General features: G+C 39.9%; 1 protein-coding gene across 2 annotated transcripts in view; it reads left to right on the plus strand.

The window, feature by feature from the left end:
* Window positions 1-15559, plus strand: part of SPOCK3 (SPARC (osteonectin), cwcv and kazal like domains proteoglycan 3) — a 375656-nt gene that overhangs the window by 161744 nt on the left and 198353 nt on the right. For both annotated transcript variants that reach the window (XM_032635108.1, XM_032635107.1), the window contains one exon: window positions 4622-4736. In XM_032635108.1, coding sequence (XP_032490999.1) covers window positions 4622-4736 — 115 coding nt within the window. The remainder of the gene's footprint in view (window positions 1-4621; window positions 4737-15559) is intronic.

The following is a 15559-nucleotide window of genomic DNA, read 5'->3' on the forward strand; positions in this document are numbered from 1 at the left end:
ATATCAGTTAAGTCCTCAGGTTAGTTCATATCAATGAGAAAGATTTTTGAATTATTAGATGATTATTATTAGATTAGTAGATGAAGAAAAGAACATAACCAAGTGAATTGAATGCACTAGCTGAAATCTTCCTAGGTGTGGCTTTACTGGGTGATTGAGAGAAAGTTAAAAACACTAATGCAGGATAGAATAGGATTAGGTAATTTGAAAAAGACGGAAAGAACGGAGCACAGCCGGGGGGCGGAGATGGTTTTATCCAGCCTCTAAGATACAGGATTGGTTGTGATCCATGGGCTTCAGCCAAGAGGAAAATGGTTGTGTCATTGTTGTGATTTCAAGAATAAAATCTCAGGCATCTGTATTTATAGCCTGTGATGTTTTATAGTTGTAAGCTGCCAACACTGTGAGTTCTACTCAAAAGTACAGATGGTTAAAATCACATGCACAGAAAGTGTCGTCTTCTTGTTGCAGATTCTCCGTACGGGCTTCCTCATGTTCACTTTCTGTTATATTTTCCATCTCTTGACAAAGGCTCCTGCTCTTTTATTTGATCATTTATGTAAAGTTTTATGCCAGACTTGCATTAAATTCTTTTTCACATGCTGTATTCTGATAATTTCCTTCTCACTCTACATCAATTTTTGAGTTCTGATCTGTCGTATTAAATAGATATAACATGAGAGGGTCATGGAACTTTTGAAAATTACCTAATGTGGACTGTATAAGGTAAAGAAAACTGAAAGAAATAACTAACTATAACTATTAATAGTCTTCATTCAAAGTACAGTTAGATTAGATTAACCGTGATAGTTTTATATGTACTGTATAGTGTTTTATTTCAGAGTGGAAACACTCCTTTTTTAGAATGATGTCCTAGATTAACTATATCAACAATGAGTATATGACATGTACGTGTACAAGGCACAGTTGTAGGTGCAATGTCATTGTTTAGTTGTTAGACAGAATTCTTTAATTTTAATCAATATTTAAAAGTCATATTAATTAAAAATCAAAATAGACTGAGGACTAGAAATAGCTCAAGACATTTTTAATGTGTACTAAGTTATTGTATGTTTTTCTTTTATGTTGTCCAACAAGAAATCGTGTGATTCCAAGGTATAATAGTTCTTTAATTAGTGGCAGTTTAAACTGACGGTATAATGAGAATGTCCCGGAAATTTGCATTTTCATACTGAACAAAGAATGCTTAATGTTTTATAGGGAATAAAATAATATAGTTTATCTTAATTTTTGATACTACTTAGAAATTAAGAGTAAATATAGTTGAGCTAATCATTGCTTATCAGAAAGTGTTTAGCTTAGACTGGAGGAAATGGGAGATTTGTGTTGCAAATACATGTGTTTAATGTCTTGACCATTTCATTGGATTGCCCAAAAAGTTCATTTGGGTTTTTCCGTAAGATCTTTTTGGCCAACCCAACATCATGCTATGTCTGTTAGGGAATATTTTATCAATATATGTGTTCATGTTCTTTATTTTAAACTTCATGTTTGTTTGAAATCTCAAATAAAAGTTTTACACAGATACACTTTGTATTTTTTTTTAATAAATTTATTTTACTTATTTATTTTTGGGTGCGTTGGGTCTTCGTTGCGGTGCAGGGGCTTCTCATTGTGGTGGCTTCTCTTGTTGCGGGGCTCGGGCTCCAAGCGCATGGGCTTCAGTAGTTGTGGCTCGCGGGCTGTAGAGCGCAGGCTCAGTAGTTGTGGTGCACAGGTTCAGTGGCTCCGCGGCATGTGGGATCTTCCCGGACCAGGGCTCGAACCCGCGTCCCCTGCACTGGCAGGAGGATTCTTAACCATTGCGCCACCAGGGAAGCCCTGTAGTTTGTATTTTTAAAGGAAGAAAATACGTATCTATCTATATGTGTCTATATGCAATATATATACACACATATATCTTTATATACATATTTTATTGGATTCATTGATTGTCAAAATGAACCCATTTATTTAGGTTATTGACTAAATATGCCTAAGATTTAACATATTCGTAAAACTAAGTTCGTTTCATACACCACGTATTAGCTCTAGTTTACCTATGTTTGCCTACAAAAGACTGGCTCAAATCTACGTTTCATGTCCGGTGAAAAGCCCAGGGTCCTCCCAGATACTTTTTAAGATTCCAAATGCACATTCTTCTGGTCACCCTGGCTTTATTCTTTTACATGCACTGGAATTTTATTTTCAGCTTGCTGTGTTTCATGGATTCTCTCTCTCAACTTTGACCTGTACCCAAACAGGACACTCAGCCTTTTCCTTATCTATACCAACTCCCTCTCTGGCCTCCCCCCCCATAATAAATCACAACAAAATATCACTAAGCATCACCAATAGCTGTATTATTTAAACTAGAGAAAAGGTGTCAACGACACAATGCCTGTCAACCAGTGAATGGACAAGTAAATGTAGAATAGCCATGCAATGGGATATTATTCCGCAACATAAAAGAATGAAGTAAGGATGCAGCTATAACATGGTTGGACCTTGAAAACATTGTTCTAAATGAAGGAAACCACTCAGAAAAGACCACATATTATATGATTCCATTTGTATGAAATCTATAGAGACAGAAAATCGATTAGCGAGTGCCCACTGTAGGTGGTTGTCATAGGTTGGGAGAATAAGTGTGATAACTAAAGGGTATGGCTATTTTTTTGAGGTGATAATACTATTCTAAAATTGATTAATAGTTTTACGAATACTGAAAAACCATTGAATTAATTTTTATTAAAATATAATTGACTTAAAATATTATATTCTTTTCAGGTGTACAACATAGTTTTTCAGTATTTCTGTACATTATAAAATGAGCACCTCAGTAAGTCTAGTTACCATATGTCACTGTACAAAGTTATTACGATACTGTCGAGTCTATTCCCTATAAGGTTCCTTACATCCTGTGCCTTATTAACTTTGTAACTAGAGGTGCGTACCTCATTTCATGTTCTCCACTCATCCCCCCACACCCCTTCCCCTCTGGCAACCACCAGCTTATTCTCTGTATCTATAAGCCTATTTCTGTTTTCTTATGTTTGTTCGTTTTGTTTTTTAGATTCCACGTATAAGTGTAATCATACAGTATTTGTCTTTCTCCATCTGACTTATCTCACTGAGCATAATAGCCCTCGAGGTCCATCCATGTTGCTGCAAATGGCATTATTTCATTCTTTTTTATGGCTGAGTAATATTCCATTATATATATGTACCACATCTTCTTTATCCACTCATCTGTCAGTGGACACTTAGGTTGCTTCCACGTCTTGGCTATTGTAAATACTGCTGCAGTGAACATAGGGTGGCATAGATCTATTCAAATGTGTGTTTTTGTTTTCTTTGGATAAATACCCAGGAGTGGGATTGCTGGATCATACGGTAGTTCCATTTTTAGTTTTTTGAGAAACCTCCATACTGTTTTCCACAGTGGCTGCACCACTTTACATTTCCACCAACAGGGCACAAGGGTTCCCTTTTCTCTACATGCTTTACCAGTACTTGTTTTTTTATTGTGTTTTGGATAACAGCCATTCTGACAGGGGTGAGGTGATATCTCATTGTGGTTTTGGTTTACGCTTCCCTCATGATTATTGACGCTGAGCATCTTTTCATGTGCCTGTTGACATCTGTATGTCTTCTTTGGAAAATGTCTGTTCAGGTCTTCTGCCCAACTTTTAATTGGGTTGTTTGTTTTTTGATGCTGAGTTGAATGACGACCCCTGGGCTAGGGAGCCCTTTGAGGGGCTCCGATCCCTTGCTCCTTGGGGAGAACCTCTGCGATTTTGATTATCTTCCCGTTTGTGGGGTTCCAACACAGGGGTATGGGTCTTGACTATGCTGCAGATTTTAAAATTTAAAAGAATGTATCATATAGTAAACCAAATCTTAACCAAAATTTAAACTTTAAAAGAATAAATCATATAGTATGTGAGTTATATTGCAGTAAAACCGATATTAAAAAAAACCACAGCAGCAAATTACACAGTTTTGTGTTGGTAAGATAGAGGTTTTTTTTCTGGAGATACAGTTCAGATGTCAGGCACAAACAGTTTAAAAATGAAAATACATCTCATTTCCTACCATGATGCCCTCAGGCAGCCCCGCATACAGCTGTAGACTTTTCTTGGAGATCCCAAGGCTCTAATGTCGACTGACACCCTTTTGGGTTTCAGCCTTTTTTTCTACCCACCTGCATCCATCCGGGAAAAGCAGAAGTATAATTTATAATTCTTCACCGATACAAATATTGCAGCAACACACCCTGCCTTCATTTCTCCACCTTGAATGCTTAGAAGGCAGTAGCAACTACAGAGAGTTTTGGTCGTAAAGTTTCTGTTTTGATCACACATAGTCTGATTACAGGGGTTTGTGCATTTCAGCTTCTGAACAGAATGGATGAGACTAAACTACAAATCTCTGTTGACTCTGTGTTACGTGAGTGGAAGCAAAAGTACCTCTTAATAGAGGAAAAACGTGAACAAAATACACAGCTGAACGCTCTGTAAATTCCCTGATCAAATTGTGTTTGATGAGATTAGAACCTCCATTGTACAGAAACTTACTTTTAACGTTTTCTGTGCGATCTCTTTCTTTTTTTTTTTAGCTCTAGACCCAACTAAAGACCCGTGCTTGAGGCTGAAATGTAGTCGCCACGAAGTGTGCATTATTCAAGGTTCTCAGACCGCAGTCTGCGTTGGTCATCGGAGGCTCACACACAGGTAACCTCGTAAACTCAGTCCCACTGACTGAATGGTTTTGTACCAGGAGTTACTGCAGAGTATAAATGTTTGGCAATGTCTGCTAAGCTTTTATCCAGAGTTTATTGAAACAGTTGTAAAACCTTGGCTAATACAATCACGATTCACTTGGGTTAAACATTGTTATCAGTCAGAATTACTCTAGATTATAGAATTTAGGCATATACTGTTAGAAAAAGAGGGTTTTGTGAAGATTGCATTAGAGGGCTATATCTGCATACTTATACTTCTTTCAAGTTTAAGGAAAGTACAGTTTGGGGTATCTTCTAAGTATTTCTGCATATGCCAACCCAAAAAGTCCTATATCCCTCAGGGGAGAGTTAGGAACAAAGTTAATAGGACAAAAGAGTGAATGATTGATGTTTATTAAAAATAAAAGATGAAAAGTCACAAATAGAGGTCTGGGTCTTCAAGGAAGCAGTGGTACTGCTGAAGCCCTGGGGTCTGTTCCCTGAAGGCTGACACAAAATCCCAAGAGAAGAAGAGAGTGTTTAAATATCTTAGGTCAAGATCAGCCCTGCTTCTGTCGGGTAGGTTGCATGTGGAGAGGTGCCAGTAATTTAGAAACAGGATGTAGACTTTGGTGCCGAGTCAGGATGGGAACATGGCACAACCCACAAAGTGCAATCACGGGGTAGCTGACCGAGGCGGCAGGTGTGTTACTCTAAAAGGAGCTCTCTTTACGAGAACACTCTCTTCTGTGACAGTGGCTGTGATTCATGTTTTGTTTTTACATCAAATGAGCAAGAGAATTTCGCTATTTCAGGGGTGTTCAGAGACAAATTGGTTTCTGACTTTAGTGTAGTGACATCTAAATTATGTTAGTCAAACATACCAGCCGACCCACAATGAGAACATCAGAGAGTGATAACGTAAGTAGCAGTTCTAGGAAACAGCCAGCATTTAAGTTTCTTTGATGTTCCTTATTTACAGGAAAGCACTTACACATTAAGCCCCTTATTCCGTGCTGAGTAGATTAGCGGGGGTCTTCATTCCCCTTGCCCAGGCGGTGATGGCTGAACCCAAATACAGGGGCAGGTCAGTGTAGCCCAGGTAAGAGTTTTGGGAATGAGTTCACTTGGGACAAAGAATCGTGTCATATCAGTAACTTCCTTGTGGAAGTAATAGAGGGATGGGGGGAAGAGAAGCACAGCATGGGGCCGGGAAGTGTAGGAGCCTCCCAGGAAAGAGCATTTCCTGAAATCAGCCACTCTGGGTGCGGGGGAGTTACAGGGGGGTGAAGCATTTATCAGGTATTTACCCCCAGGCAACCATGACCTCTCTGTCAGTTTTATAGGAGGACAGCAACACTTTGGGCCAGAAGTTTACTTTTCTCCGTATTTCCTTAGAATTCCAAACCGTTTCTGAATTTCTTGGAGTTCCTATTAATTAGTCCTCAAACACTTGAAATATTAGTATGTAAACATACATGTAGGGGTGTGGGAGAGGCGATCTCTACTTGAGAAGTCAGGAGGATGGTGTGGAAATGAATCCCTAAGTTGTAGAGGGTTCATCGCTTCATTTCATAGAAAAGCAAAACTGTTTCATTACATGTTTCCGAGACCCCGGGGAGGTTTCCATGCACCCACATTTAACACCTTGGGAAAGGCTCTTTTGCCATCTCACCCCAGCTCCCCGAACCCCTAGGAGGAGAGCAAGTGAAGACTTCCCAGTTAATAGCATGTCTGGGGCAGAGGTGGTCTCCTGACGACCGCTGACCAATGAGCTGGGAGACGCTGAAGTAACTGATGTCACAGAGCCAGGGAGCTTCAGAGCATCCACTCCTGTTCATTGACACCTGTGTCAGTGCCTTTCGCCCATGTGCATCTCACTGCTTCTCTGACTTACTGTAAACAGACTTAACTACAGACAAAAGGAAACTTCCTTAACCTGGTAAAGACTCTCCGAGGCCAAGAGCTAAATTTGAGTGTAGGCAGGTGAAGCGGCCTGAAGCAGGACCACGGCCAGCTCTGCCTGGGCTGCGTGAGGGCTGAGCTTGGAGGAGGTGGGCACCGGAGTGTTTTTGTAAATAGTGTTCAGTCCACTTCTGTTTCCGATAGAGACTTTAAAAATTGCACTCAGTACACACTATATTCAATAAATAAAAAACTAGTTTCCGAAGAAATGAACTTAATATTTGACGTGCTTTGAGGATGTCGGCACATAGGGAATGTTTATACAGCACTTAGGGAAGGAGGGCAACCGTGCAGTGTGATCAGTAATGTAAATAATCGACTAATGTAAGTAATGTAGAGCTTACGTTGGGGGATTGTGTGTGTTTTGGGGGGTGAGGCATGGAAACAGAGAAAAGGAGCTTAATTAATCAATTTCGGCCATTTACATTGCTTAGGTTAGAAATTCCGACTGTTTTTCATTATAGGAACAACTTATTGTTTCTTTCCTCGATCTCATGTAAGAGAAGAATGAATCCTTGCCTTATTCCAAAGAGTTCTTCCTGAGCTCCCCCGCCCCCCACAACTAGACAGCACACGCTTGTCCCTGTTACAATAGTGCCCTGGACTTCTCATCCTGTGACACCCACCATGCTGGTGATGAATCATCTAACACCGTCTCCTCAATTGACTGGGTATTTCCTGAAAGTGGGTTTGTGTCTTATTCACCACTTTATACTCAGAACCTGGCATACTTACTGGCTCGTGTATATTTTTGTTGAAGAGTGTATTAAAATACCGTTATTTATAGAACATTTAGAGGAAAAAATGAGTAGTTTGATCAATTGAATTGTTTAGTCTAGATAACCTCAGTCTAAAAGTTGTTTTCTGTGCTTATTTGTTGAAGGTGGTCTGGGAAGGGTGTAGAAGTCAGTCAACAAATGTTTTAAAGTAAATGTGTTGAATGATTGAAACAAATAAGTTATTGCCAGTAAAAAAGGGTGAGGAAGATATGAAATTGTGAGAGAGAGATTAGTCCATAACTGTTTGAAGAAACTGGTAGGTACTCGCCTTAGATTTGCAAATACCTAAGATAATTGGTAAATATTTCCTTCCTTAGTGCTTTAAATAACATGAATTGTCTTCTGACCAGAGAAACGGCCTGCTTCCAAAGCTCACTCTGTGCTTCACGCTGGCTTTGCAGACGTAGAGCGTTGTGTAAACTTCCACATATGTGGTGTCTAACGTCATGTTTTTGTTTTGTTTTTTATGGTACACGGGCCTCTCACTGTTGTGGCCTCTCCCGTTGCGGAGCACAGGCTCCGGACGCGCAGGCTCAGCGGCCATGGCTCACGGGCCCAGCCGCTCCACGGCATGTGGGATCCTCCCGGACCGGGGCACGAACCCGTGTCCCCTGCATCGGCAGGCGGACTCTCAACCACTGCGCCACCAGGGAAGCCCTAACGTCACGTGTTTTGATGTTTGTCTCCTGATGGCTTTTTCTGTGAAGAATTGGTCTCAGACCAGCATGAAGCCTGTGTTCTTGTGCAGCTTTCTGTTACTCTTTCCATTTCCATCACTGTGAAACCAAATAGTTTTATGAACAGTGGGAAAGCACATGGACTGCAGCACGCTTTCCACGATGGCAGCATAGCCAGTTGTGCAGGGGGTTTGATATGAAGTGTGTGCTGGCTTCCCAGGTATGGCTCTGATCCCGTTTCACATTGTTACTCCGGGGAAGAGCTCCCAGTATGCAGGTAGCTACGGGTTTTGTTCCCTAGTGTTTGTGTGTTGTGAACAGGGGTCCAGGGTTTGCATATTGTGAGCAGAGCCCAGGGCTTTTGCTCCTTTGCTGCCTGTACAGCTGCTGGTGATTAGCACTATTTCTAGATCAGTGTTTTGGGCTTCAATCGATGCTGCTGGTATTTAAAAAAAAAAAAAAAAAAAAAAACGGTTTGGCAAAATAAGCAAGGAGCAAGGTTGAAGAAGCTGTTACAGGACAGAACCAGCCCTGTTAATTTCGGCTTCATTTACGCCAAAGATTGAAAATAAAATCAATAAGAAAATGCTTTTGGCCTCCTAAGAAGGCATTAAATCAAAGAATGGTGAAGCTAGTTTAAAATGCTCCTTATCAAAAATAGATACCAAAGGAGTGAATCCTAAAGCTTCTCTATTTTAACAATATACTTTTGGAATTCATAGTTTTAATGACCTTATTTAAAAGAAGATCGAATTCCTTTGGGTAATTATTAAATGCATGGCTATGGTATTTATATTTCCATGGCTATACTACTGAGATATTTATGATGGGAGGATTCAATCTCAAGGCGTAAGTTTAGCAAAATTTTTAAACTGAATTGAACTTACAATAACTATTTTGAAGTAATGACCCTCTATGGTACATGAAGGCATTGATATTGTTCTTAGGGAGAGTGAAATCCAACATTTATTTCAACCTTAACGTGTGCAAAGCTCTTCACTAAGTGCCTTAAATTGATTTAGTTTTTACAACAACCCTAGTGTTTTATACCAAAGATTATTGCGCCCATTATACAGAAACAAAAGCTGAAGCTCAGAGATTCTGGGTATTCTGCCTGAGATTACTCGTATAGACAGAGAGAGAGGGAGAGGAATAGGGCAGATTTAAGATTTGAAATCATGTCTACCTTTTTTATATAAGCATTCCTTTTTTATAATAAATGGACTTTAATTGTGTTTTTGGACAGATGTTTATGTAACTCATGGAGTATCTCCATGAATCTCTTTGGTTAGAATATAGACTGTTTGCAACACCATTTTTTTAATAGACTTTATTTTTCAGAGCAGTTTTCAGTTTACAGTAAAATTGGACAGAAGTTAGAGAATTTCCCACGTGCCCCCTGCCCCACGTGTGCACAGCTTCCCCACTGTCACCACCCCCATCAGATGAAAATGGGACTACACCAAGCTAAGAAGTTTCTGCACAGGAAAAGAAACCATCAACTAAATGAAAAGGCAACCTACCGAATGGGAGACATATTTGCAAACCACATATCAGATAAGGGGTTGTTATCCAAAATATATGAAGAACTCATACAAGTCGATAACAAAAAACAAACAGTCTGATTTAAGAATAGGCAGAGGACCTGTCTAGGCATTTTTTCAAAGAAGACGTACGAATGGTCAGTAGACACAGAAGATCCTCAGCATCGCTAATCATCAGGGCAATGCAAATCAAAACCATAATGAGATAGCAACCCATACCTGTCAGAATATCTGTTATCAAAGAGACAACAAATAACAAGTGTTGGTGACGATGTGGAGAAAAGGGAACCCTCGTACACTGTTGGTGGGAATGTAAACTGGTCCAGCCACTGTGGAAAACAATATAGAGGTTCCTCAAAAAATTAAAAATAGATCTACCATATTATCCTGCAATCCCACTCCTGGGTATGTATCCAAAGGAAATGAAAACAGGAGTTTGAAGAGTTATATATATTTCCATGTCTATCGTAGCATTATTCTCAATAACCAAGATTCGGAAACAACCTAAGTGTCCATCAGTGGATGAATGGATGAAGACATTGTGGCATATATATATACACACAATGAGATATTATTCAACCATAAGAAAGAAGGAAATCCTGCCATTTGCAACAATGTGAAGGGAGCTTGTGGACATCATGCTTATTGAGATAAGCCAGACTGAGAAGGACAAATATTGCATGATATCACTTATATGTGGAATCTAACAAAGCTGAAATCATAGAAACAGAGCATTAGAATGGTGGTTCCCAGTGGCTGGCAGTTGGGGGAACTTGGGGGAGATGTTGGTCCAAGGGTACAAACTTGAAACTAGAAGATGAAGATGAATGAGTCTTGGAGACTGAGACTTAGAATAAAGCTGCAGTAATCAAGACAGGATGGTTTCAGGGAAAGAATAAACAAATAGATCAGTGGGACAGAATAGAGAGCCCTGTAGTAGACCCACATAAAGGTAGTCAGCTAATCTCTGACGAAGGAGCAAAGGTGGTCTTTTCAACAAATGGTGCTGGAACAACTGGACATCCACATGCAAAAAATGAATGTAGACACGGACCTTGTATCTTTCACAAAAACTCATAATGGACCACAGATCTAATGGAAAACAGAAAACTGTTACACTCCTATAAGATAACACAGGAGAAACCTAGACGACCTTAGGTACGGCACTGCCTTTTGATATATAACATCAAAGACACAATCTATGAAAGAAATAAAGGATAAGGTGGACTGCATGAGAAGTAAAAACTTCTGCAACAGACAATGTCAAGAGAATGAGAAGACAAGGCACAGACTGAAAAAAAATAGTTGGAAAAGACACATCCGATAAAGGACTGTTATCCCTAATATACAAAGAACTCTTAAAACTCAATAATAACAAAACAAATAACCTGAATTTAAAAATGTACCACAGACTTTAACAGATACCTCACCAAAGAAGATGTATAGATGACAATAAGCAGAAGAAAAAATGCTCCACATCCTACGCCATCAGGGAAATGCAAATTAAGACAACAACGAGATCTACACCCGTTAGAATGGCGGAAATTCACAGCACTGACAGCATTGAAGCCTGGGGAGGATGTGAAGCAACAGGAACTCCCATCCCTGCTGGTGGGAATGCAGGTTGGTGCAGCCACTTTGAAACACGGTTTGACAGTTTCTTACATAAATAAATATATCCTAACCACGTGTTTCAGCAATCACACTCCTTGGTATTTACCTAGTTGAGTTGAAAATGTATGTCCACAAAAAAACCCCTGCACACAGGCATGTTTATAGCAGCTCTTTTCACAATTGCGGAAACATGGAAGCAACCCAGATGTCCTTCGGCCAGTGATGGGTAAATAACGTGGGTAGCATCCAGGCTGTGGACTATTATTCAGCACTAAAAAGAAATGAGCTATCAAGCCCTGAAAAGATAATGAAGGAATCTGAAATGGATATTATTAAGCCGATCTTTAGAAGTCGGTCTAAGAAGATGGCATTCTGTGTGATTCCAGCTATATGACGTTCTGGAAAGGGCAAAAACTATGGAAACAGTATAAAGATCAGTGGTTGCCAGGGGTTAGGGGAGAAGTGGGGAGGGATGAATAGGTGGAGCACAGAGGGCTTTTAGGGCCGTGAAACTACTCTGTATGACACAATGGTGGATACAGGTATTACTCACGTGTCCACACCCACCAAGTGTACAACACCAAGAGCGAACCCTGATGTTAACCGTGGACTTTGTGTACTGATATAGGTTCCTCACCTGTAACAAACGGACCACTAGGTAGGGATGTTGATAATGGGGAGGCTGTGCTTGGGGGGAGGGGGAAAGGGTCTACGGGAAGTCTCTGCACCTTCTCAGTTTTTCTGTGGACCTTCAACTGCTCTAAGAAGATAAAGGTTTTTGCTTTTTTTTAAAAAAAATTCTTTTCAGTTTCAAGAAGAAACGTGTGTGTGTGTTTAAAAATGGATAGATTGGTGGTTTAATATCAGTCATTCCCTTCCAAGTTGTAACATGGTTGAAACATGATACAAACATAGTGGTGAATTAAAGAAATTGACCGAACCAATAACATTTTTTGGACCTGCAGCTTTTTTTTTTTTTTTCCAAACAAGAGGATAGTTTTATTACGAGATAAGAAGGTTTAATAAAAAAAAGTTTTAGAAAAAAGGTCCCAACACTAGAAAGTATGTGTTAGATATTTAAACAGTAACAAAATGTGCATAATTTCCCCGTTCTCTATTAATTAGACCTATTATTTTTAAAGCAGTTGGTGTTTGATGGACAGGTGCTCTGATGAACCTAATTACTGTTTTACATGTTTCCAGTTTTGGTAATTTCCTCATCAAATGAATATTTCTTATTCTAAATAGTTCCCTCTTTAAATAATTTTATTTCTTAGCACTTTAGAGAATTTAATATGATGATTCTTAATACTGTGATTTCCAGTTCAGCTGTGAATTCATTTAATTTTAATTATGATATTTTAAATCTTACACCCGAACTTTCTAGTACCAAGATTTCATTAAAAAATTCAACATTTTGGGTAAATTACAGCTGAACCTCTTGTTAGCCAAGTGTTGGCAGAGAGACTGTAGTGTTTCTGGGTGAGGCTGGAGCATATTAATTTTTAAACTTTTGCAGAAAGCCTTTTTTCTTGTAGCTGATTTATGTAGATAATTAGGGAATGTAGAGTCATGTGCTACTGTATTCAGTGAATGGTTTGTGTTTCTTCTAGATTCCTGATTTATTTTACTTAAATATTTCCTTTAGATTTCTTTAAAATACTTTGGAAACCATTTTTAACGTTCGGCCTATCATCAAAATATGCCACTCTGTGCTTCCTATTTATTTTCTCTATTCCCATTGTGATTTTGAATGTGTAAGTTGTATTCACTGATGTTCATCTGTGGGCAGAGACCATGGACCACACAGCAGAGGGGCCCCCTTCCCTTCCATGGGGTAGACAGTTGCCCGGAAGGGGCTGCCCTGCCAGGTACACAGTTTTCAGCAGCATTTCACCCTGGTCCTCTTTGTGAGGTGACGTGAGGAGCTTCTGTGAGTGGACCCAGCTAGAAGTAAGGTTTGTCACATTAGAGACGATTCAGGAGTGGGCGTGACCGCTTCCTCTCTCATTCCTGCCCAGGGACCAAAGGCAGTCATTCTAAGGCCTGGGGTGTGGTAGACCCACAGGGAATAAGGAATTTGGTACCAGAATCGCCATGTGCAAGGTCATCCAAGGAAGCGTCTCATCGGCACATTTTATGACAGAAAAATAAACTTGTATTAAGACACTGACATTTTAAGCTGTGCGGTCGTAGCTAGCATTATCCCAAGTGTATTTGAAATCTACTCTCAAGAAAATTTGAGGATGACACGCGTGGTGGAAAATAATAGACGTATGTAGTGGAGTCATGGTCGTGACCAAGTTTTACAAAGTTGGTTACAAACACAGGATTACAGACAGCTGTCGGAGAGCTGGTCCACGGGGCGCCTCCCCTGAGCATGAAGGACCAGCAGCCTCCCAGAGTGCACATACCTGACTGTGGTGCGTGTTTCATTCCCACTAGAGGAGCTTTGCATACTTCTCACAGATGAAATTGTAGCATGTGAGACACAGGGACCACTGATTGGAGTTTCCAGATGATTAGAAAAAATTACTCCAGACTGTGGGGGTCTCAGTAAAGTTAGAGGGATTTTGCCTGTTTTATATTAAAGACACTACCTGACTCGTATTAATTTAAGTCGTAGACGCAACACGTAATTATTTATAATATTTGTGCTTTGATGACAAAGATAAGAAGCTAACACACTTGTGGGAACAGAGTACAGGCCTCATCATTTCTCTGGGGTCCCTTCTTGTTTTAGCATTAGGTCCACTGATATGTGGATAAGGTTTGCAACTAGAAGAAATGATTTTGAATCTGGAACGTTCTTTAGAGACAACTTAATTCAACCCTGCATTCTGAATAGAAGGCGGTGATTTTTATGATTATGGAAATGGTGATGATGAGTTTCGGGTTGAGTATCCTAGGGAAAACATTGCCTAAATATTTATTGCTAAGTTTACTAGGAAATCTGTAGGCACTTTACATGTGTTACTTTATTTGGTAGGTACTGTCTTGTCCTCATTTTACAGGTAAAGACACTGAAACTCAGGTTGTTTACATGAATTGCAAAGTCCACGCAAGCATCCGTGGCCGAGCCAAGAGATGCGTTTTCGCCTAGTGATGTCTGAGCCCCCAGTTTTCGCTGCCACAGTTGGTACCTGTTAACTCACTTGTGGAGTCGCACAGCTGTTTATTAATATATTTAAGACTAAAGTCTGGTCCTTCTGCATCCAGAGGCTTGTGTGGCTCTAAGAATTGATGTCCCCCGAGGGTGTAGACCATACACACATTCTAGGAATTGTTCTGTGAGTTCTGTGGTTGTAAAACGATCTCTTCTTAGTAAGCTTCCTGTTTTCCCACCTTCGTTTTGTTCCTTGGGTGAATGCTTCGGCTTCTTCACGGAGAAGGTGGAAGCCATCCTTGTGTTCCCTCTGATGCTCTGTTTACTAACTTGCTGAGTTATCGGTTTAACTAACGCTTGTGAAACACCTGGTCAGTCTTCCACATAAGCAGTGCGATTGTCATTGTTAGTATTACTATCAGCAGAACCCTCATCATTCTCTCTTGTAAGCTCCAGTCCCTCACCTTGGGTTCTAGACTCCAGTCATCCCATCTCTGTAATCCTTGCTCTAATAATTATTACTCAGTACACTATCTTAAGCCTTTCTCTATCTGTTTACTTATTTACTTGAGTATATAAACAAATTTAAGTTTCTACAAGAAACAAATTTAAGTTTCTTCCCTGGTGGTCCAGCGGTTAGGACTTGGCGCTTTCACTGCCGAAAGTTCGGGTTCAATCCCTGGTCGGGGAACTAAGATCCTGCAAGCCACGTGGTGCGGCGGGGAAAAAAAAAAAAAGCAAGCAAGCCTGTAAAAGCTCCACACTCCCTCTTTACCTGTGTTCCCCTTCTAAGGCTTACAGGCAATTCTACTGCCGTTTGCTGGCAAATCTCTTAGAAGAATTTCATTTTTATTTCTTTGCTTCTCATTTGATTATCCACACACTGCACGTGATTATTAAACATTCCTACAAGTTGTCTTTCCATAAACGGAGAATTTTGTCTTTAACTTACAATTACTTTACTTAAAATTTTTATGCAGCTCAAGCAGTGAAGCTACTTTCCTGTAGGACACTGGTAATTTCCATGTCGCCCGATTCATCGTTTATTGTTTTGTTCTTATCTTTTTTGAGCTTTCTGTGTCCATTTATTAATTCATTCTTCATTGAACACACATATTGGGCATCCCTCATGAGCCGATCACTCATGG

The sequence above is a fragment of the Phocoena sinus genome, chromosome 6, assembly GCF_008692025.1.
Source record: "Phocoena sinus isolate mPhoSin1 chromosome 6, mPhoSin1.pri, whole genome shotgun sequence".
Lineage (NCBI taxonomy): Eukaryota > Metazoa > Chordata > Mammalia > Artiodactyla > Phocoenidae > Phocoena > Phocoena sinus.